General features: G+C 47.4%; 1 protein-coding gene across 1 annotated transcript in view; it reads right to left on the bottom strand.

The window, feature by feature from the left end:
• The window catches only part of LOC144273973 (uncharacterized), a 108453-nt gene that overhangs the window by 29388 nt on the left and 54288 nt on the right, over positions 1 to 24777 (bottom strand). The window contains 1 exon segment of the mRNA XM_077832701.1: positions 736 to 1209. Within this exon segment, the coding sequence (XP_077688827.1) occupies positions 736 to 1209 (474 nt within the window).

Below are 24777 nucleotides of genomic sequence, written 5' to 3'. Positions count from 1 at the left end.
CAATGGCTATTAGCCAGGATGGGTAAGGAATGGTGTCCCTAGCCTCTATTTGTCAGAGGGTGGAAATGGATGGCAGGAGAGAGATCACTTGATCATTACCTGTTAGGTTCACTCCCTCTGGGGCACCTGGCATTGGCATCGATAGACAGGATACTGGGCTGAATGGACCTTTGGCAGAACAAGGAGTAATGGTATCAAGTTGCAGTGGGGGAGGTTTAAGTTGGACATTAGGAAAAACTTTTTCACTAGGAGGGTGGTGAAGCACTGGAATGGGTTACCTAGGGAGGTGGTGGAATCTCCTTCCTTTGAGGTTTTCAAGGTCATGCTTGACAAAGTCCTGGTTGGGATGATTTAGTTGGGGATTGGTCCTGCTTTGAGCAGGGGGTTGGACTAGATAACCTCCTGAGGTCCCTTCCAACCTTGATATCCTATGATTCTATGAGTATGGCCATTCTTATGTAATGTTCTTTTTGAGAAATAATAATCAAATCCCATTGCAGCATGGGAAACTTATCTTAGCCTCTTGCTGTGCTCTGTTCCAGGAAATAATTTCATTGTCTGCTTTAATAAGGCTGTTGTGTGCCTCATGAGAGGGCCACTCCAGCCTTGCCAGGCTTTCTGAGATCTGTGGCAAATGGCAGTGGTTTTATTCCTTTTTCCTAGCCCTCATTGGCACAAGGCTCTCTCACGTGTGGATTCTCTGATGCCGAATAAAGGCTGAGTTGTCACTGAAGCTTTTCCCACACTCGGGGCACTTATACGGTTTCTCTCCCGTGTGGATTCGCTGATGTTTAATAAAGGTTGATCGATCAGTGAAGCTTTTCCCACAGTCATTGCATTTATAGGGCCGCTCTCCCGTGTGGATTCTTTGGTGGATAATGAGGTCTGAGCTCCGACCAAAGCTTTTCCTGCAATCGGGGCATTTGTAGGGCTTCTCTCCTGTGTGGATTCTCCGGTGTTTAGTGAGCGTTGAGCTGTCACAGAAGCTTTTCCCGCATTCGGGGCATTTATAGGGCTTCTGTCCCGTGTGGGTTCTCTGATGTTTAATAAGATGCGAGCTGTCACTGAAGCCTTTCCCACAGTCATTGCAATTGTAGGGTTTCTCGCTGGTGTGGATTCTCTGATGTTGCATAAGGTGCGAGCTCTGAATGAAGCTTTTCCCACAGTCGGTACATTTATAACGTTTCTCTCCTGTGTGGAGTCTCCAATGTTTAGTAAAGGATGAGTTCGACCTGTATATTTTTCCACAGATGTGGCACGTGTGAGGTTTTGCTCCCATATTGATTCTCTGCTGAATTGTGGTATCAATGGATTCCATGAAATCTCCCCCAACAGGAGTGGATTTACCTTTCATTTTCCTTGGCTGGTTTCTCTGCTGTCTCTCTGGCCTGCTCTGACTCTCACAGGTGTCTCTCCTCCCAGATCTCTGGGAAATGTTCCTGTTCGATAGTCCTGATACCGTCCCATGTGGTTCTACCTGCTCAGGACCTTCCTGCTGAGGATTCTCCTCCTCGTTCTCACTCACTGTCCCACCACCTGCTGGGACAGAGAGAGAATCCAGACAGGAGTCAGTCCCTGTGCCGGGGGACAGGGAACCTCAGAAAGGGGAACAGGAAAGTGGGAAACCAAAGTTACCTGGGGGGAGGGATAGCTCAGTGGTTTGAGCATTGGCCTGCTAAACCCAGGATTGTGAGTTCAATCCTTGAGGGGGCCATTTAGGGATCTGGGGCAAAAATTGGGGATTGGTCCTGCTTTGAGCAGGGGGTTGGACTAGATGACCTCCTAACCTCCCTTCCAACCCTGGTAGAAATATCAGGAGCTGAATCCCCAAACCCTTCCCCAGAGGAAAGAGAAAAGGAGGCGAGTTCTGCCTCCACATCCCATCCAAACACTCAGGGGGAAAGAGCTACAGGCAGGTGTCCATCAGGGTGGGTGAGCAGCAATAAGTGACATCTGCCAAGAGGATATGACACCTGCTGGGGGCCATCCTGTCTCGGGCAAGATGAGCTAGAAGCTGGGGAGCTCACAAGCCCTTTGTGGGAATCCCAGCTGTTCCTTTCACTCAAAGATAGTATTGGAGTCCGTTTCACCAAATCCTCACCTGTGTCAGTGCCGCTCAGGCTGCCCCTTTCCTCAGAGCCTTGGAGAACTGGGACCCACGCTTGCTCCATCAGGAAGATCACATCAGGTTTGGGAATGGAAAATCCTGTGCTGGGGGGAAAATGGTGGAAATAAGTCTCACTATTAGGGAATACTTGCTACAAAAATATTTCATGTTTTTAAACCCAGACCATTTCTAAATCACAGTTTCTGGACACTCTCCTACTGTGGAAACTGAACTATTAACAGCTCTGTTGGGAAAATAATACAGCCAAACATTCATCACTGAAGAATTATACACAGCAACACACTATTATACTAAAGTGAGATATTTTAAATTCAGTCGATCCAGATAACTTGCACCAAGTTTAACATTTTCAGAAGCACCTACAGCTAAAGTCTACACTAGGAGTGCTTTACCAACGTAGGAATGCTGGTCTGCTAGACCAATGATTCTCTACCTTTCCAGAGTACTGTACCCCTTTCAGGAGTCTGATTTGTCTTGTATACCCCCAAGTTTCACTTCACTTAAATTGATCTTTTCCGTCAAGTGTTTGGATTTAAATGGATATTAGAGCAACAAACCAATACAAATAGGTTTGAAGTGTGTGAATAAAAATTACCTCCCCTCTTGGACAAGAACATAGGGCCACATTTTTTAAGATATGTAGGTGCCGAGTGAGATTTTCAAAACCCTAAGAAAGGGAAATCATTATTCATCATAATAATAATGCCTAGCTTTTGTCTAGCACTTTTCATCAGTAGATGTCAAAGTACTTTTTAAAAGGAAGGCAGGGTCATTATCCCGATTTTACAGATGGGGAAACTGAGGCACAGAGCGGTGAAGTGACTTGTCCAAGGTTACCTGGCAGGCAAGTGGCAGAGGTCAGAGCAGAACCCAAGAGCATTAGTTCACTAATTTCAATGCTAGGTTTTTCTCAGGTTTACTTTTACCTTGGACAGTACTTCTCAAATCAGGATAGTTATTAATCAACAAGTTTATTAATTCACCAAGACTCTCATAGGAATGTAGCCAACTGTTTTATACATTAAGCTTGGATATCAGATATTCCAGGCATGTCCTGAATGCAAAATACTGCACGTGGGGTCACGTGCCCTCTAGATTTGCTGTTTGGCTTCTACTGAACATGCTCACATGGACTGAGCATGCTCAGTAACAGTGCTGAAGTCAGCTGCCCTCACTCTGCCCCCACACTATCCGCAGGCAGGGGCTGTCTTCTTGGAGTGTTGGGGGTGATAGTCTGCGCTACCTCGATTTAGTGCAGATGGAAAAGGCCTGTGCACCTATGGTGCAAACCCATAAAACATTCTAACTGCCTATTTGGTGCAAATTCTGGAATCCTCTTTCAAAGTGTACTAAGTTGGATGTGAATTGAATTAGTGCAGGCTATTGTTTGTGTGCATGCCATACTGCTGTGCGCTACTTTGGAAGCCCCTCCAGATGCATGGAGGCCAAGCACTTATACCATAGAACAATACAAATCTCCAAGATCTCTGATTACATTATCTCATATCACTTATCTATTCTTCAGAATTTCTAATACGTTTATCACACTGTAATTCTCCATGGAGTAAGGATGCCTTTTTTCTTAAGGCACTTTTAAGGATGTGATCCCTGCTATTTATAGTGTTTGGCTTGAAAGGGACTAGTTTAAAAGTGAGGCACTGTTAAAAAAAAAGGCAAATGTAATTCTGGGATAGGTCAGGGAAGCTAATGATCCATCCAGCAGAGCAAATTCAGTGATGAATCCTGGTCATGTGCCACCTGAGGCACTTTGCACATACATTATGAAGAAACAGGAGTGTTGTATATAAGACACAGGAGGTAACTGTTCCACTCTACTCAACACTGGAAAAGCCTCAGAAGGAGTACTGTGTCCAGTTTTGAGCACCACGCTGTAAGAACAACGTGAACAAACTGGAGAGGAACACAAATGATAAGAGTTTAGAAAACCTGATCTCTGAATGAAGATTGAAAGAACCGGGCATGTTTCGTCTAGAGAAGAGAAGGCTGAGGAGGGGACATGATAACAGCTTTCAAATATTTAAAAGGCTGTTATAAAGAGGATAATGATCAATATCCAGCAAGGGTAGGATAAGAAAGAATCGGCTTAGTCTGCAGTGATGGAGATTGAGGTTAGATATTATAAAAACCTTTCTAACTATGAGGAGAGTTAAGCACTGGAACAGGCTACCTAGGGAGCCTGTGGAATCTCCATCATTGGAGGGTTTTAAGAACAGGTTAGACAAACACCTGTCAGGGATGGTCTAGGGTATACCTAATCCTGCCTCAGCCTAGGTGGGCTGGACTAGTTGACCTAATGAGATCCTTTCTAGCCCTGCATTTCTATGACTCTGTGAAAATATCAAAAGCAGTTACTTAAAGTTATTGTTTGAGGCTCTCTGAGGCCAATTTACTTGGACTCACAAAGAAGAAACACGCATATAGCATTATTTAGTTAAAATCTAAAATATGGTTCCTTGAGGTCTCACCAAAAAGGCTGGAGACTCAATTTAGGGCTTGACTACACTTGCGAGTTACAGCGCAATAAAGGAGCCCCGGGCACACTAGCTCACTCCCTGTCCACACTGGCAAGGCATGTAGAGCGCTCTGACTCCGCAGCTACAGCGCTGCTGGTACTCCACCTCGGCGAGTGGAATAACGTTTGCTGCGCCCCCGCTGGAGCACCGCGGCGCCAGTGTGGACGAGGTGTTGCATTACTGCCACTCTTGTCATTGTTTTTGAATCGCTGCAGGAATGTGGATATGCCCTTTGAAAGCTCCGTTTCTGACAGCTGGCTGCTTATCTGCTCTGAGACAAAGCAAGCCATTAGTGTGGAATGCTGTGTGTGAGATAGAGAGGTGGGGGGGGGGAAGGGGGAGAAAGGGGGTCTGCTGTTGTCTGAACTTACAAGACAGCATGCTGACATGCTCTCTCCCCCCACATACACACAACACACTCCCTGTCACACCCCACCCCACCCCCCATTTGAAAAGCACGTTGCGATCACTTGCATGCTGGGATAGCTGCCCACAATGCACCGCTCCCAATTCCACTGCAAGGGCCACAAATGTGGCCATGTCAGTGCGCTTGAAACTGTCAGTGTGGACAGACTGCAGCTCTTTCCCTACTGCGCTCTCCGAAGGCTGGTTTAACTCAAAGCGCTCTACATCTGCAAGTGTAGCCATGCCCTAAGTAACTTTCAGCTGTTTATATTAAGAACACAGAGAGAAATTTAGTCTCTGAAATGAACTCTCAGCACTTCTTCTTAGTCCTGGAGGAGGGGACAGCCTACTTGTTTTGGCTGATCTAAGTGACTGGTAGCACTTCTAAGTTCTGCAATGTCTTTGGTGGGTTTGGCAATCTCTTCTTGTTTCTGTATCCCTGAAGGAGGGGAGAGGCTGGTCTCATTTGATTTCATCTGCTATCCCTCTGGGGAATGTTATAAACCTACTAGTTTGTCCAGTTCTCCACAGAATCTTTTACAAAAATTATTGTGGACTATAAGTCCAAAATTTCTACCATATGAAAAGAGGAGAAAAAAATATAAATGAATTAAGTAACTATTTGGTCCTTTTTTATTCATAAGAAAGAAGAAAAATAGCCATGAAACCTCCCCAATCAAGACAATTTTATAATGAACTGTTATGTTTGGAGAATGAACAAAATAAGTATGCCGCTATTTTGACCAAAAACAAATGGGTCTTTTAAAGTGGACACATACCAGGGGACAGGTAGAGGCAGTGCAGGACAGATAATTAAGGCTTCATTTTAGTCACAGGTATTTTTAGTAAAAGTCACAGACAGGTCACAGGCAGTAAACAAAAATTCATGGCCCATGATCTGTCCATGACTTTTACTAAAAATACCAGTGACTAAAACTTGGGGAGGGAAGGGGGGGCACTATGGGTGCTGGGGGAGGGTGGCCCAGGTGCTGCAGGGCAGCACGGGCAGTGGCGCATGGCCTGGGACCACTGCTGGTGCTAGGGGGGCATGGGTGGCACTGTGTGGCCCGGGACCCGCACTAGTGCTGCGGGGCGGGGATTGGCAGGGCCAGTAGGCTCCCTACCTGACTGCGCCTCCCTCACAGCAGCGGCAGAGTTTGGGTGAGGGAGGGGGGCAGGGGGTTGGGGTACGGGATGGGGTGAAGTGGGCTCTGAGCGGCGCTTACCTGGGGGCTCCCCAGAAGCAGCGACATCCCCCTCGCTCAGCTGCTAGGCAGAGGTGTGGCCAGGCAGTTCTGAACGTTGCCTCTACCCAGAGCACTGGCTTCGCAGCTCCCATTGGCTGGGAACCCTAGCCAGTGGGCTATGGGATAGTCTGGGGTAGGTCTCTTCTGTTTCAGCTGTCTCACCTTGTGTCAAGGCTGATTTCCCACTCTGGCACTTCAAGTGCAGATGGTGGGGGTCCGCAATTATTCTAAAAATTAATAGTGGCCACTCCAGGCTTGTATTAACCTCCCAAGGTTACAGCTTTTCCCTGACCTTGGATGGGAGATGCTGCCACCACCCAAATGCAAACCTCTTGGAACCCAGGAAGACGCACTTGGGAATTCCTTTCTGTGCGGTAACCTCAAGCCGTTTCACCCCCACTCCGGGGAAGAGCTGAGAAAGAAAACAAAGGAAATTAGCTGTTTCCCCCAGCTAATTAAACAACATATGCACAAACCTCTTAGGACACCAAAAATCCAATCCTGTTCTTAAAAAAGGTAAATTTTATTAAAAAAACAAAAAGAAAGGAAATACACCTGGAACGTAGGCTTTTGCTAGATTTAAAAAACCCACTTACAAAAATTAAACTTCAAGAATAACCTTCTTGAGGTCCAGCTTAAAGGTTACAAGCAAAACAAAAAACATTTGGGGTTAGCACAGAGGAGTCCACAAGCCAGTAAGAAATAAACAGAAATAAACCTAATCGCGTCTTTCTAAACATTCCTGATTTCCTTACATATCTGGCTTCTTAAATAAGTTGTTCTAGACATGAGCTGATGATTTTCATACCTGGCCTTCAGCTTCTCACAGCATAACTGCTCCCTGTTCCCCCCTTTCCCGGAGAACAACACACAGACAAAGGAAAGTTTTTCCCCCCATTTTAAAAAGTTCTAGCCCTCCCATTGGCTCTTTTGGTTAGGTGCCCACTCCTTTCCTTTTACCTGTGGGCTTGTTAACCCTTTACAGGTAAAGTAAGTAGAGAACAGCTCCAAGAGGGATTTTATAGCTAAGTGGCTAGGTGGGTGTCCATAAAAGGAAGCTACTCCGCCAATTCATTTATTACACGCCCCCCAAACCACAGATGGTGTTGGCCAGCCTGGTTTAGGTCAGGTCCACACGGGCTGTGATTTTTCCTGGAGGGTTAGGAAACAGAGTTAATAAGTTACATGCACCTCTAATTTCACTAATAATTATATGAAGAACTAAACAGTATTTTTTTTTACATTTCAAGGACTACAATGACTTAGAATGCAGGGACATTTTTACCTGGCTGATTCTGGGAAACCTTCCCAGGAGAGTGCATCAGCCACTTTGTTAGAGGCTCCTGAAATGAGTTGTATTTCAAAATCAAAGTTTTGAAGAGCTAAACTCCACTGAAGAAGTTTTTTGTTAGTTTCTTTGACTGTGTGAAGCCACTTCAGTGCAGCATGGTCAGCCCATAGGTGGAACCGCCATCCCCAAATGTATGGGAGTAGCTTCTCCAGAGCGTACACAATGGCGTAACATTCTTTTTCTGAGACTGACCAGTGGCTTTCCCTCTCAGAAAGTTTTTTGCTGAGAAACACAACAGGATGGAATTGTTGATCTTGTCCTTCCTGTGTTAAAACTGCTCCTACACAGACACTCAGACACATCTGTGGTTATGACGAACGGTTGGTCATAGTTCGGGGCCTTTAGTACAGGGTTAGTCGTAATGGCTGGTTAAAGGCTTTCTGACACTGCTCACACCACTGAACTGCATTTGATTGTTTTTTCCTGGTTAGGTCTGTCAGTGGAGTGGCAATTTGGCTGTATTGTGGTACAAATCGTCTGTAATACCCGTCCAAGCTCAAGAAGAATTGGACCTGCTTCTTTGACTTAGGGACAGGCCAATATTGGATAGCATTTACTTTAGCCTGTAGAGGGTTTATAGTTCCTTGACCCACCTGGTGTCCAAGGAACATTACTCTGTTTAGGCCTATTGACACTTCTTGGCCTTAATGGTTAATCCTGCCTCCCTTATGCGCTGGAAGACAGTTTGGAGGTGTTCTGCCGATGAATCTAAGAATATGGCCACATCGTCAAGGTAGGCTACTGCAAATTCCCCAAATCCAGCCAGAAGATTATTTACCAGTCTCTGGAAGGTGGCAGGTGCATTTTGCAGTCCAAAAGGGAGCACATTAAATTCATACAACCCTACATGGGTAATGAAGGCTGACCTTTCCTTGGTGGATTCATCTAGCAGTACATGCCAGTACCCCTTTGTGACAGGTTTCAGTTGGTCCACCGAGCTGCTGGAGGGCGGTGGGGAGCTACTGCCTCACTGACAGGCCTTGGTCACACCTTTCTGTCACTAGGGAATTAGCAGAGGGAGGTGTGCCAGCCAGAGTCAGTGGCGTGCCCCTCAGGCAGGGGGAGCGCCGGCAAGAGTCTGTAGCACGCCCCTCAGGCAGGGGAAGCGCTGGCAAGAGTCTGTGGCTCACGCTGGCCCGGGTTACTGCCTGGTTCCTCCAGTTCCTCTGGGTACTCGGCGGCTGGCAGTCCTGGTAGCCCCAGTCCTTCCTCCAGATCAGGTTTCTCCTGGCCCAGGGCCTTCCCTGGCTCGGCAGCAGGGTTTGGAGGGAACAGCCAGCAGCCTGTGTCTGTCTCCCTCCCTGGTGCTGCCCTGACTGGGCTAAGGGCTTGGTCTGACCCCGCCCACTCAGGCTGAGAGAGTGGTTGTTTACCGTCTGGTTTGGAGGGAAGCCACCCTGGCTCCCTACACCCTTGGTTAAGTCTAAGGTGGAGATGAACTGGGCACGTCCCAGTTTTTCCAACAGCTCATCTGTGCGTGGCATTGGATAGTTGTCTGGGTGAGTTACAGCATTTAGCTTATGGTAGTCCACACAAAACTGGATTTCCCCATCTGGTTTGGGAACCAGAACCACTGGAGAGGCCCATGGACTCTCAGAGGGGCGGATTACACCCATCTGTAACATGTCCTTGATCTCCCGTTCTATTGCTGTTTTGGCTTGAGGAGCCATTCGGTAGGGTTGGGCTCTAATTGGGCGAGCATCACCTGTGTCAATGGAGTGGTACGCCCGTTCTGTCCGTCCTGGGATGGCTGAAAATATTGGCGTGAAGCTGGTGCACAGCTCCTGGATTTGCTGTTGCTGCTTATGCCCAAGGGTGATGGAAAGGCTCATCTCTTCAAAACCACCGTTGCTTTTCCCTTCATAGTAGACTCCTTCAGGCCACTCAGTGTCATCTCTCTCCTGGGCTGTAAACTGGAGAACCTTGATTTCTCGGGAATAAAAGGGCTTTAGAGAATTAACAAGGTATACTTTAGGTCAGGGGTCTCAAAGTCCCAGCCCGCGAGCCATCTGCGCCCTGAGAACGTCTCTCCAATTTCTCCACATCCTTTTTGTAGTGTGGAGAAAACTGGACACAGTACTCCAGATGAGGCCTCACCAATGTCGAATAGAGGGGAATGATCACGTCCCTCGATCTGCTGGCAATGCCCCTACTTATACATCCCAAAATGCCATTGGCCTTCTTGGCAACAAGGGCACACTGTTGACTCATATCCAGCTTCTCGTCCACTGTCACCCCTAGGTCCTTCTCTGCAGAACTGCTGCCTAGCCATTCCGTCCCTAGTCTGTAGCGGTGCATTGGATTCTTCCGCCCTAAGTGCAGGACTCTGCACTTGTCCTTGTTGAACCTCATCAGATTTCTTTTGGCCCAATCCTCCAATTTGTCTAGGTCCAGCGTATCTACCACTCCTCCCAGTTTAGTGTCATCTGCAAACTTGCTGAGGGTGCAATCCACACCATCCTCCAGATCATTAATGAAGATATTGAACAAAACCGGCCCCAGGACTGACCCTTGGGGCACTCTGCTAGATACCGGCTGCCAGCTAGACATGGAGCCATTGATCACTACCCGTTGAGCCCGACAATCTAGCCAACTTTCTACCCACCTTGTAGTGCATCCATCCAGCCCATACTTCTTTAATTTGCTGACAGGAATACTGTGGGAGACCTGTGTCAAAAGCTTTGCTAAAGTCGAGGAATAACACGTCCACTGCTTTCCCTTCATCAACAGAACCAGTTATCACACCAACAAACTCACAGAACTGAAACATTGCCAGGTGTCTGGCAAATACTTAAAACTCTCTGGCAGGCGAAGAATTGTACAAAGTTGTATGACAGTTTTATTATTTCTAAGAAATTCGAAATAAAAATACAATATAAACGTTTTCTTTTCTGAACACCATCTTCAGTGACATTATTGGCCCGCTAGGAGAATTTGAGGACTGGCACTGGCCCTGAGGTAAATTGAGTTTGGGACCCCTGCTTTAGGTTTTAGGATAGGGGCTGGGAACACGATGAGGTAATTAACAGCTCCCAGGCACTCTTGGACCGTAAATGCCCCCTCCCACAACACTTCCATCTTATTGGCCTGGAGCGGTTTCAGGACCATGACTTGGTCACCTACTTTGAAGGAACACTCTCTGGCATGTTTATCATACCAGGCCTTTTGCTCTTGTTGAGCATCCCGTAAGTTTTCTCGAGCAAGGGCTAGAGTGTCTTTGAGTGTGTTTTGCAGGTTGGTTGCAAAGTCCAAAATGTTAGTTCCTGGAGAAGATGTAACCCCCTCCCATTGCTGTTTCACCAAGTGTAATGGCCCCTTAACTTCATGGCCATAAACGAGTTCAAAGGGTGAAAACCCCAAACTGGGATGTGGTACAGCCCTGTAGGCAAAGAGTAACTGCTGCAACACTAGGTCCCAATCATTGGAGTGCTCATTCATGAATTTACATATCATGGCCCCCAAAGTCCCATTAAACTTCTCCACTAGGCCATTTGTTTGATGGTGGTAAGGGGTGGCAACCAAGTGGTTTACCCCATGAGTTTCCCAAAGATGTTTCATGATCCCTGCCAGAAAGTTAGTTCCCAAATCCATAAGGATGTCTGAGAGCCGACCTACCCTGGCAAAAAAATTTTCCAATGCCTGCCTTATGCTTTTAGCCCTGGTGTTGCTTAGAGCTACTGCTTCCAGCCATCGGGTCGCAAAATCCATGAAGGTCAGAATGTATAGCTTTCCTCTGGATGTCTTCTTAGGGAAAGGACCCAGAATATCTACAGCTACATACATGCTGAAATGGATGGGGAATTATGAATTATGATTATATATTTCTCCTGAATTATGGGGAGAGGCTGAAGAGAGGCCTTGACCTGGTCTTGGGGCTTTCCCACCCTCTGGTACAGCTCACAAGACCGGACATAGGTAGAAACATCCTTGCCCATTCCCTCCCAGTGAAATGACTTCCCCAAATGGTCTTTGGTCTTGTTCACCCCAGGATGGGCACTAGGGTGATCATGGGCTAAGCTCAAGAGCTTTTTCCTAAACTTAGTTGGAACTACTACTACTGTCTCTGAGGATGCCAGTTCTCCTTGTTCCCACCAGAAAGGGTTTCCTTGTACAAGAGTCCTCCTTTTACAATAAACCTGGACCTACTGGAAGAGCTGAGAGGCGGTGGGTCACTCCGTGCCACTGTCCAAGCTCCCTTGAGGCTTTCATCTGCTTTCTGCTTTGCCTGGAACTGCTCCATTGATGCTGGAGACATTAGTTCCTTGCTGGGTTGTGGACTTGGGCTTGGTCCCACTAGAAGCGATGCAGGTGACGGGGGTGTCTCCACTGACTGTGAACCGCTCTCCACTAGTGCACTGGGTTGTACTTCAGGCTCCAGTTGAGCTTCTTGCGCCAATGTAGCTGCTGCTGCAGGTGTAGGCTCTGTGGCGCCCTTTGGTGCTGACTCCTCTGACTTTGGTGGGGTTGCAAGTACAGGCTCTGGTGCTGACTGCTCCGCCAGTTCCGATCTTTAGGCTGGTTCTGACTGGGTCCCAGGAACTGGATCTACAACTGTTGTCATAGCCCTGGTCTACACTAGGACTTTAGGTCGAATTTAGCAGCGTTAAATCGATGTAAACCTGCACCCGTCCACACAATGAAGCCCTTTATTTCGACTTAAAGGGCTCTTAAAATCGATTTCCTTACTCCACCCCTGACAAGTGGATTAGCGCTTAAATCGACCTTGCCGGCTCGAATTTGGGGTACTGTGGACACAGTTCGATGGTATTGGCCTCTGGGAGCTATCCCAGAGTGCTCCATTGTGACCGCTCTGGACAGCACCCTCAACTCAGATGCACTGGCCAGGTAGACAGGAAAAGAACCGCGAACTTTTGAATCTCATTTCCTGTTTGGCCAGCGTGACAAGCTGCAGGTGACCATGCAGAGCTCATCAGCACAGGTGACCATGATGGAGTCCCAGAATCGCAAAAGAGCTCCAGCATGGACCGAACGGGAGGTACGGGATCTGATCGCTGTTTGGGGAGAGGAATCCGTGATATCAGAACTCCGTTCCAGTTTTCGAAATGCCAAAACCTTTGTCAAAATCTCCCAGGGCATGAAGGACAGAGGCCATAAGAGGGACCAGAAGCAGTGCCGCGTGAAACTTAAGGAGCTGAGGCAAGCCTACCAGAAAACCAGAGAGGCGAACGGCCACTCCGGGTCAGAGCCCCAAACATGCCGCTTCTATGATGAGCTGCATGCCATTTTAGGGGGTTTAGCCACCACTACCCCAGCCATGTTGTTTGACTCCTTCAATGGAGATGGAGGCAATATGGAAGCAGGTTTTGGGGACGAAGAAGATGATGATGATGATGAGGTTGTAGATAGCTCACAGCAAGCAAGTGGAGAAACCAGTTTTCCCGACAGCCAGGAACTGTTTCTCACCCTGGACCTAGAGCCAGTGCCCCCCGAACCCACCCAAGGCTGCCTCCTGGACCCAGCAGGCGGAGAAGGGACCTCTGGTGAGTGTACCTTTTAAAATACTATACATGGTATAAAAGCAAGCATGTGAAAGGATTACTTTGCCCTGGCATTCGCGGTTCTCCTAGATGTACTCCTAAAGCCTTTGCAAAAGGTTTCTGGGGTGGGCAGCCTTATTGTGTCCTTCATGGTAGGACACTTTACCACTCCGGGCCAGTAACACGTACTCGGGAATCATTGTAGAACAAAGCATTGCAGTGTATGTTTGCTGGCATTCAAACAACATCCGTTCTTTATCTCTCTGTGTTATCGTCAGGAGAGTGAGATATAATTCATGGTCACCTGGTTGAAATAGAGTGCTTTTCTTCAGGGGACACTCAGAGAAGCCCATTCCTGCTGGGCTGTTTGCCTGTGGCTAAACAGAAATGTTCCCCGCTGTTAGCCACGGGGAGGGGAGAGGGCTGAGGGGGTAGCCACGCGGTGGGGGGAGGCAAAATGCGACCTTGTAACGAAAGCACATGTGCTATGTATGTAATGTTAACAGCAAGGATTACCCTGAAAGACTGTAGCCACTGTTTTATAAAATGTGTCTTTTTAAACACCGCTGTCCCTTTTTTTTTTCTCCACCAGCTGCATGTGTTTCAATGATCACAGGATCTTCTCCTTCCCAGAGGCTAGTGAAGCTTAGAAAGAAAAAAAAACGCACTCGCGATGAAATGTTCTCCGAGCTCATGCTGTCCTCCCACACTGACAGAGCACAGACGAATGCGTGGAGGCAAATAATGTCAGAGTGTAGGAAAGCACAAAATGACCGGGAGGAGAGGTGGGGGGCTGAAGAGAGTAAGTGGCGGGCTGAAGAGAGGGCTGAAGCTCAAATGTGGCGGCAGCGTGATGAGAGGAGGCAGGATTCAATGCTGAGGCTGCTGGAGGACCAAACCAGTATGCTCCAGTGTATGGTTGAGCTGCAGCAAAGGCAGCTGGAGCACAGACTGCCACTGCAGCCCCTCTGTAACCAACCGCCCTCCTCCCCAAGTTCCATAGTCTCCACACCCAGACGCCCAAGAACGCGGTGTGGGGGCCTCCGGCCAACCAGCCACTCCACCACAGAGGATTGCCCCAAAAAAAGAAGGCTGTCATTCAATAAATTTTAAAGTTGTAAACTTTTAAAGTGCTGTGTGTCATTTTCCTTCCCTCCTCCACCACCCCTCCTGGGCTACCTTGGTAGTCATCCCCCTATTTGTCTGATGAATGAATAAAGAATGCATGAATGTGAAGCAACAATGACTTTATTGCCTCTGCAAGTGGTGATTGAAGGGAGGAGGGGAGGGTGGTTAGCTTACAGGGAAGTAGAGTGAACCAAGGGGCGGGGGGTTTCATCAAGGAGAAACAAAGAGAACTTTCACACCGTAGCCTGGCCAGTCATGAAACTGGTTTTCAAAGCTTCTCTGATGCGTACCACGCCCTCCTGTGCTCTTCTAACCGCCCTGGTGTCTGGCTGCGCGTAACCAGCAGCCAGGCGATTTGCCTCAACCTCCCACCCCGCCATAAACGTGTCCCCCTTACTCTCACAGATATTGTGGAGCACACAGCAAGCAGTAATAACAGTGGGAATATTGGTTTCGCTGAGGTCTAAGCGAGTCAGTAAACTGCGCAAGCGCGCCTTTAAACGTCAAAATGCACATTCTACTACCATTCTGCACTTGCTCAGCCTGTAGTTGAACAGCTCCTGACTACTGTCCAGGCTGCCTGTGTACGGCTTCATGAGCCATGGCATTAAGGGGTAGGCTGGGTCCCCAAGAATACATATAGGCATTTCAACATCCCCAACAGTTATTTTCTGGTCTGGGAATAAAGTCCCTTCCTGCAGCTTTTGAAACAGACCAGAGTTCCTGAAGATGCGAGCGTCATGCACCTTTCCCGGCCATCCCACGTTGATGTTGGTGAAACGTCCCTTGTGATCCACCAGAGCTTGCAGCACTATCGAAAAGTACCCCTTGCGGTTTATGTACTCGCCGGCTTGGTGCTCCGGTGCCAAGATAGGGATATGGGTTCCGTCTATGGCCCCACCACAGTTAGGGAATCCCATTGCAGCAAAGCCATCCACTATGACCGGCACATTTCCCAGGGTCACTACCCTTGATATCAGCAGATCTTTGATTGCGTGGGCTACTTGCATCACAGCAGCCCCAACAGTAGATTTGCCCACTCCAAATTGATTCCCAACTGACCGGTAGCTGTCTGGCGTTGCAAGCTTCCACAGGGCTATTGCCACTCGCTTCTCAACTGTGAGGGCTGCTCTCATCTTGGTATTCATGCGCCTCAGGGCAGGGGAAAGCAAGTCACAAAGTTCCATGAAAGTGCCTTTACGCATGCGAAAGTTTTGCAGCCACTGGGAATCGTCCCAGACCTGCAACACTATGCAGTCCCACCAGTCTGTGCTTGTTTCCCGAGCCCAGAATCGGCATTCCACAGCATGAACCTGCCCCATTAGCACCATGATGCATGCATTGGCAGGGCCCATGCTTTCAGAGAAATCTGTGTCCATGTCTGATCACTCACGTGACCGCGCTGACGTCGCCTCCTCGCCCGGTATCGCTTTGCCAGGTTCCGGTGCTGCATATACTGCTGGATAATGCGTGTGGTGTTTAATGTGCTCCTAATTGCCAAAGTGAGCTGAGCGGCCTCCATGCTTGCCTTGGTATGGCGTCCGCACAGAAAAAAGGCGTGGAACGATTGTCTGCCGTTGCTCTGACGGAGGGAGGGGCGACTGACGACACGGCTTACAGGGTTGGCTTCAGGGAGCTAAAATCAACAAAGGGGGTGTCTTTACATCAAGGAGTATTTCAGGCAGGACTTCACGGAGGGTTCCAATAAGAAATGGTGCACCTAAGTTATCGTTCTTATTGGAACAAGGAGGTTAGCCTGGCCTCTGATTGATACATGGCTAGATTTACCTCGCTGCACCTTCTCTGTGAGTGACTGCAGTGTGACCTAGAGGAATGAGTCCCCTAGACAGGGGAGGGGGGGAAGCAAATGAGTACAAAACAAATCTGGTCTATTTCTTGTTTTGATCCACTCCATCTATCTTTTACATCTTTGGCTGGCAGCAGACGGTGCAGAAGGACTGCATGCCATCCACATCTCATGGCTGCTCGGCAGAAGATGGTACAGTACGACTGCTAGCCATCCTCATCTCTTGCCTGCCCAGCAGAACATGGTACAATACGACTGCTAGCAATCCTCATCTCTTGCCTGCCTGGCAGAAGATGGTATAGTACGACTGCTAGCAATCCGTATCGCCTGCCTGCTCACCATATGACAGTTCAATAGGACTGACTGCAGGACTAAAGAGAATGACCTGGTCAAGTCACTCTAAATTAAGTCCCTGCGCCCATGTCTGTCCAGGCGCTCCCAGCCGACGTGGCCAGGAGCACCTCGGACATGACGATGACGGCTACCAGTCGTACTGTACCGTCTGCTGCCACAAGGCAAGGGGTTGCTGCTACTGTGTAGCAAAGCCGTACCGCGTCTGCCAGCACCCAGGAGACATAGGGTGATGGTTACCTGAGCGGGCTCCATGCTTGCCGTGGTATGGCGTCTGCACAGGTAACTCAGGAAAAAAGGCGTGAAACGATTGTCTGCCCTTGCTTTCACGGAGGGAGGGAGGGAACGGGGGCCTGACGATATGTACCCAGAACCACCCGCGACAATGTTTTAGCCCCATCAGGCATTGGGATCTCAACCCAGAATTCCAATGGGCAGCGGAGACTGCGGGAACTGTGGGATAGCTACCCACAGGGCAATGCTCCAGAAGTCGACTCTAGCCTCGGTACTGTGGAAGCGCTCCGCCGCGTTAATGCACTTAGAGCATTTTCTGTGGGGACACACACACTCGAATATATAAAACCGATTTCTAAAAAACCAACTTCTATAAATTCAACCTTATTCTGTAGTGTAGACATACCCAGAGACTCTGCTCTGGGGTCTGGTTTTCCCACCTCTGGCTGGGTCCCTGTAGGAGGCTCAGGAATGGAGTTAGGTGTGGAGGCCTGTTTAGCCTGGCTGCAGGTTACCATCCCCACCTGTTTTGTTCGCCTCACATGATTTGCTAAGTCTTCTCCCAGCAGCATGGGAATGGGATAATCATCATAGTCCATATTCCTGACAAGCCCTTTTACTGGACAGGCAACCTGGCTGTACGCAAGTTAAAAGAGTTGGCCTTAAAGGGTTCCACCGTCACCTGGGCCTCTGGGTCGATCAATTTGGGGTCCACCAGGGATTGGTGGATAGCTGACACCTGTGCTCCAGTGTCTCTCCACGCAGTAATCTTCCTCCCTCCCACACTCATAGTTTCCCTTTGCTCTGGGGGTATGTGCGAGGCATCTCGGCCTAAAGGCTGTCAGTGGGACTCCATGGTGATGAGTTGCAGTTGGCTGGTGCTCTTGGGATAGTTGGCCTTCACATGCCTCAGCTCATTACATTTAAAGCATCATGCAGCTGACTGTGGGCTGGGGCGAGGTGGGTGGTTGGAGAGTGGGGTGGTGGGAGGAGAGGGCATCTTGGGTCTCCCTGGCTGTGTGGAGGGCTCCTCCTTGTGAGGTGGGGCTTTGGGCTGACCCCAATGATGGGGTGTTGTCTTGGGTTGCCCCTTCTGGTATCTGCACCAACTGCTACTAGCTTTCTTCTTCTCCACCACCTCCATCCATTTGGCTCCAATCTTCCCGGCCTTGATTACAGTTTTGGGCTTCCTATCTAGGAGCAGGAAAGGAGCAGTGAGGGCCGGGAGGGGAAAGCCCAGAACTGCTGGGTGTAGGGTCCCTGGACTGGAACCTGGAGTAGAGGATGGGCCCGGGTTCCCCCACCAGTCACCATAGGCATGGCATAGACCAAGTGTGGGTCAGTGAATGGGGGGACTGCCTGGGTCACTGTAGTAGTGACAGAGAATTGAAGGGGACTATACCCAGGAAGGGGGGAAATGCTGAGTGACCTAGCCCGGAGAGTTGAATCACGAAGAAGAGGCTGCGCTTCCTGGAATGAGAGAAGGGCTGCAGACCTGAGAGAGCCACTGAGGGATGGCGTGCAACCACTGAAAGGGACACCAGTCTGACCAAGCAAATCCCCAGAACTGCCAGGAGGCGGTGCCCTCCAGTGGTGAGTACAGCAGCCCCCATCACAGGGATACTTAATCCAATCCAACATGTAATCCAATATTTGGATTAAATTTGACAGGCATTTCTGGAAAACAACTCTTTTCAAAGATGTTATGAAATCATGTTAAACTAACATTTATTTTTTAAAAAGAGACTTTTTTGGAAGTGCAAAATGTATGAAAAGAAGCTGAATGTTAGCTGGATGTGGCTAGAGCCATCAATAACAAATCATCAAATTACTAAAATTAGCTAAATAAATAACAGTGGCCACAATCTTGCAAAAGGGTCAGAGTGGGTCATTAATTATATACCTAGCTTTCATCGTCCTGTTCATCAGTGGCTCTCAAAGTACTTTACAAAAGGAGTCAGTATCATTAGCCCCATTTTGAGGGGGGAAACTGAGGCACAGAGTGGGGCAGTGACATGCCCGAGGGCACCCAGCGGCAGAGCCAGGAATAGAACCCATTTGTCTTGAGTCTTAACCCACTGTTCCCTAAAAAGAGGGAGAGGGTGCTGTTAGGTTATCTACAAGTAGGTTTAGAAAGATTAGATTTTTATCAGTTAACATCTGTAAACGTCAATTTCACCGTACAGGCAAACCCACAAAAAATATTTCCATCGATAATCCAAATTAACAAATAGGCAAACTAAGAAAAATGCTGCCTGAGAACTTATTAGAGTTTGATTTATAGATATTTACTTTGTCTAGATTTTGACATGTGCTGCTGACAATTTTTAGTTTGAACAGTTATGAAGCTTTAACATTTTGAATTTCAGCACCTACTGTCACCAAATAATTGCCTGATTCCACGATTGCCCGCCCCTCCTCCAATAATTTCCCGCAGCTAGGACAATTTAAATCAATAAAAATAAAAAGCTTTAAAATAAACATAGATACTATCTGCAAAAAACTATAATAAAATAAAAATCGAAGTCTGCCAAGCCTATTTACCTGGCAGTGTGGAAGTGCGCCTATAAAGACTCAGGATCTAAGACTAAGACCTCTTAGACTTGATGTGCCTGATGAAACAAACACATCTCTGTTCTCACTTTAATATTGAGATCTACTTCTCACTCTGGAATCTGAGGGGGCCCCAGGGCTTGTCTCTGTGGGTGTGGGAGGGAGCGGTAATGGGGTCAGATTATTAAATGAATTAGCCTCCCCCCACCCACTGTTTCCTCTCCCCTAACTGCGCAAATGGATAAATATGCTACATCTCATGCTGCCTCTCCTCTCCCCCCCATTCTTCTCCGTTTTTTATTTTTCCTCTTCTTCCCCTTCCTGATGCTCCCTCCCCGCCCGCAGAGAAAAAGGGGACCCGCCCTGGGACCTGATCATAGCCCCCTTGTAGTCCCCTTTCCCGCTAACCCGTACAGCCTACCACGGTTTTACCCCTAAGCAGTTCCCAACAGGAAGCACTTGCTTCCTTGCAGCTCAGCTCCGACCCTAGATACATCCACAAGGGAGCAGATTTCTAAAGGGAGCTGAGGTTCCTGGGGGGCCCTTTGTGCAGAGTCACTTTCCTACCCGTTCCCAGCACTTTCTCTATTACCAGAAGTCCCCAGTTGAGGGGTCAATGCTCCGGCAGAGCCCAGAATTACCTTCAAAACCTGCTTCCCGTCTGCATTCTCTACTTTGCTGTTAGTGAGCAGGCTCCGGTGAGCTGAGGATGCTCAGTAACAGCTGCTGAAGCCTCTGCCCTCACTCTGCCCTTATTATCATCGAACTCTGCTTCCTGCTATAAACAAGGGCTAAATGGAGAAGAGGGGGCAAGCTGGAAATGTTGCCAACCCTCCAGGATTGTCCGGGACTCTCCAGGAATTAAAGATTACTCTTTAAGAGTAGGTCATGTGATGAAACCTCCAGGAATACAGTAGAAACTCAGAGTTACGAACCCCTCAGGAACCGTCTGTTCATAACTCTGAAACGTTCATAACTCTGAATGAAACATTATGGTTGCTCTTTCCAAAGTTTATAACTGAACATGGACTTAATACAGTTTTCAAACTTTACTCTGCAGAAGACAAATTCTTTTTACCATCTTAATTTAAATGAAACAAGCACAGAAAGGTTCTTTACCGTGTCAATTTTTAAAAAAACTTTCCCTTAATTTTTTTAGTACATAAGAACGGCCAAAGGTCCACCTAGCCCAGTATCCAGTCTTCCGACAGTGGCCAATCCCAGGTGTCCCAGAAGGAATGAAGGGAACAGGTGCCCATTCCCAGCTTCTGGCAAACAGAGTCTAGGGACACCATCCCTGCCCATCCTGGCTAGTAGTTTATGTTTAACAGGGTATTGTACTGTATTTGCTTTTGGGGAGGATTCTGCTGCTGCCTGATCATGTAATTTCAGTTCCAAATGCGGTGTGGGGTTGACCAGTCAGTTCATAACTCTGACATTCTACTATATGTCCAGCCAAAATTGGTCACGCTACCACTTGGAGGGGTAGGATCAGCGGAATTTATGCAGGGGGCAAAATGTATTGGGAGGAGGGTGAAACAGGTGGCAGGAGCGGAGGAGAGGGTCAGACAAGTTAAATTGGGGACAGAGTGCAGGAGGTGGAGTTCAGAAAGCCAGGGGGAGGGAGATGCACTGCTAGACAGCGCCAGAGAGTGAAACCTCAGGATAAGGAGAAGCAGAGGAGATGAAAGTTACAAAAGCCAATCTAATGATTTTTTGATGAAGCTGCCTCACAATATTTGCGTTTTGCACATTTGGGGTTGGCAATACTGCCACAGATTTGGTGATCTGTCTGCAGTGGTTGCCGAGATAGGTTGTAGGTGGCAGAGGGGCTTATGTTCCTCACTGGATTGTTCATCTCAGCCTCCCCTCTCCGGCAGGGCTGTGGTGTTAAAGGTGCAGAGTACCCCAATGCCTAGACAAGACAGTGCTTCTTGATCTGTAACAATGTCTTGAGCTGTCAAAGGAGATTTGATTCAGTGAAATATTTGACTCAGCCTCCTAAATTTGTTCATATGCTACTGGAGTTTAAAATTCCTTGCCAGTTTAGAAAGGTGTATGTCTGCACAAGGCCTCATTGCAGCTCACAAGTGGGTCTTATTCTGCTATTTTGATTGCCTAAATGGCACGCCACCTCCTGTAATCTACAGTAAATGTAGTTTCACTCCTCCATTTATTTATTTTTAGAATGGTATTTTCATTACTCTTATTTTTCTTGTCATGCCATCATTTACCTTGGTTACCATTGTGCTAACCACGCTACAGTATATGTATAGTTTTATAGTAAATAATCACAGAAAACAATAACTGATGCTAGTAGCTAAGCCATCACATCACATAATGGTTTCTAGTACAACATTGCCTATGCTCTTATTGTGATTTTTTTTAATGTACAATTTTGATTTCAAAATGTTTGTTCTTCCAGTAGCAAGTTTTTTTTTCTTTGCTATCTTATGACTTCAAGGCTGCCACCAAAAACTTCTTCCATTTCTTTTGACCCACCAAGGAGGACTGCCTTTCTCAGCTATTATTTTGCCTCTCTCTCTCTCCAGCACCTTAGGGCTTGTCTCTGCTAGAAAGTTTGACCAGTTATACAAGTGTATCTATACCAAAAAAATCTATACCAAAAAAATTCCCCATATGGACACTCTTATTACAATGTAAGAGTGCCTTTCTTTGGATTAGTTTAATCTAGGACTGTCGATTAACTGAAGTTAACTCACACGATTAACTCAAAAAAATTAATCGTGATTAATCACAGTTTTAATCACACTGTTAAACAATAGAAAACCAATTGAAATGTATTAAATATTTGGGATGTTTTTCTACATTTTCAAATATTTGATTTCAATTTACAATACAGAATACAAAGTGTATAGGGCTCACTTTATATTTTTATTACAAATATTTGCACTGTAAAAATGATAAACAGAAGAAATAGTATTTTTCAATTCACCTCATACAAGTATGTACTGTAATCTCTATCGTGAAAGTGCAACTTACAAATGTAGATTTTTTTTGTTACATAACTGCACTCAAAAACAAAACAACAAAACAATGTAAAACGTTAGTGTCTACAAGTCCACTCAGTCCTACTTCTTGTTCAGCTAATCATTAAGACAAACAAGTTTGTTTACATTTGCAGAAGATAATGTTGCCCGCGTCTTATTTACATTGTCACCTGAAAGTGAGAACAGGTGTTCGCATGGCACCGTTGTAGCAGACATTGCTAGGTATTTATGTGCCAGATATGCTAAACATTTGTATGCACCTTCATGCTTTGGCTACCATTCCAGAGGCCATGCTTCCATGCCAATGATGCTCGTAAAAAAAAAATGCATTAATTAAATTTGTGACTGAACTCCTTGGGGGAGAATTGTATGTCTCCTGCTCTGTTTTATCTGCATTCTGCCATATATTTTATGTTATGGCAGTCTTGGATGACGACCCAGCACATGTTGTTCGATTTAAGAACACTTTCACTGCAGATCTGACAAAATGCAAAGAAGGTACCATTGTGAGATTTCTAAAGATAGCTACACCACTTGACCCAAGTTTTAAGAATCTGAAGTGCCTTCCAAAATCTGAGAGGGACGAGGTGTGGAGCATGTATGCAGAAGTCATAAAAGAGCAACACTCCGATGCAGAAACTACAGAACCCGAACCACCAAAAAAGAAAATCTATCTTTTGTTGGTGGCATCTGACTCAGATGATGAAAATGAACGTGCATCAGTCCACACTGCTTTGGATTGTTATTGAGCAGAACCCTTCATCAGCATGGAATGGTGGGCGAAGCATGAAGGGACATATGAATCTTTACCATATCTGGCACGTAAATAGCTTGTGACTCTGGCTACAACAGTGGCATGCGAATGCCTGTTCTCATTTTCAGGTGAGACTGTAAACAAGAAGTAGGCAGCATTATCTCCTGCAAATATAAACAAACTTGTTTGTCTGTGGGTATATCTACACTACGGAATAAGGTCGAATTTATAGAAGTCGTTTTTTTAGAAATCGGTTTTATATATTCCAGTGTGTGTGTCCCCACAGAAAATGCTCTAAGTGCATTAAGTGCATTAACTCGGCGGAGTGCTTCCACAGTACCGAGGCTAGAGTCGACTTCTGGAGCATTGCACTGTGGATAGCTATCCCACAGTTCCCGCAGTCTCCGCTGCCCATTGGAATTCTGGGTTGAGATCCCAATGCCTGATGGGGCTAAAACATTGTCGCGGGTGGTTCTGGGTACATATCGTCAGGCCCCCGTTCCCTCCCTCCCTTCATGAAAGCAAGGGCAGACAATCGTTTCACGCCTTTTTTCCTGAGTTACCTGTGCAGACGCCATACCACGGCAAGCATGGAGCCCGCTCAGGTAACTGTCACGCTATGTCTCCTGGGTGCTGGCAGATGCGGTATGGCATTGCTACACAGTAGCAGCAACCCATTGCCTTGTGGCAGCAGACGGTGCAATACGACTGGTAGCTGTCCTCGTCGTGTCCGAAGTGCTCCTGGCCACGTCGGCTGGGAGCGCCTGGGCAGACATGGGCGCAGGGACTAAATTTGGAGTGACTTGACCAGGTCATTCTCTTTAGTCCTGCAGCAGTCCTATTGAACCGTCTTATGGTGAGCAGGCAGTCGATACGGATTGCTAGCAGTCGTACTGTACCATCTTCTGCCAGGCAGGCAAGAGATGAGGATGGCTAGCAGTCGTACTGTACCATCTTCTGCCGAGCAGCCATGAGATGTGGATGGCATGCAGTCCTTCTGCACCGTCTGCTGCCAGCCAAAGATGTAAAAGATAAATGGAGTGGATCAAAACAAGAAATAGACCAGATTTGTTTTGTACTCATTTGCCTCCTCCCCTGTCTAGGGGACTCATTTCTCTAGGTCACACTGCAGTCACTCACAGAGAAGGTGCAGTGAGGTAAATCTAGCCATGTATCAATCAGAGGCCAGGCTAACCTCCTTGTTCCAATAAGAACGATAACTTAGGTGCACCATTTCTTATTGGAACCCTCCGAGAAGTCCTGCCTGAAACAAGCACAGACTGGTGGGACCGCATAGTGTTGCAGGTCTGGGACGATTCCCAGTGGCTGCGAAACTTTCGCATGCGTAAGGGCACTTTCATGGAACTTTGTGACTTGCTTTCCCCTGCCTTGAGGCGCATGAATACCAAGATGAGAGCAGCCCTCACAGTTGAGAAGCGAGTGGCAATAGCTCTGTGGAAGCTTGCAACGCCAGACAGCTACCGGTCAGTTGGGAATCAATTTGGAGTGGGCAAATCTACTGTTGGGGCTGCTGTGATGCAAGTAGCCCACGCAATCAAAGATCTGCTGATATCAAGTGTAGTGACCCTGGGAAATATGCAGGTCATAGTGGATGGCTTTGCTGCAATGGGATTCCCTAACTGTGGTGGGGCCATAGACGGAATCCTTATCCCTATTTTGGCACCGGAGCACCAAGCCGGCGAGTACATAAACCGCAAGGGGTACTTTTCGATAGTGCTGCAAGCTCTGGTGGATCACAAGGGACGTTTCACCAAC

Source organism: Eretmochelys imbricata, chromosome 14, assembly GCF_965152235.1.
Source record: "Eretmochelys imbricata isolate rEreImb1 chromosome 14, rEreImb1.hap1, whole genome shotgun sequence".
Taxonomy (NCBI): Eukaryota; Metazoa; Chordata; order Testudines; family Cheloniidae; genus Eretmochelys; species Eretmochelys imbricata.
This window is presented reverse-complemented; position numbering and strand designations above follow the sequence as displayed.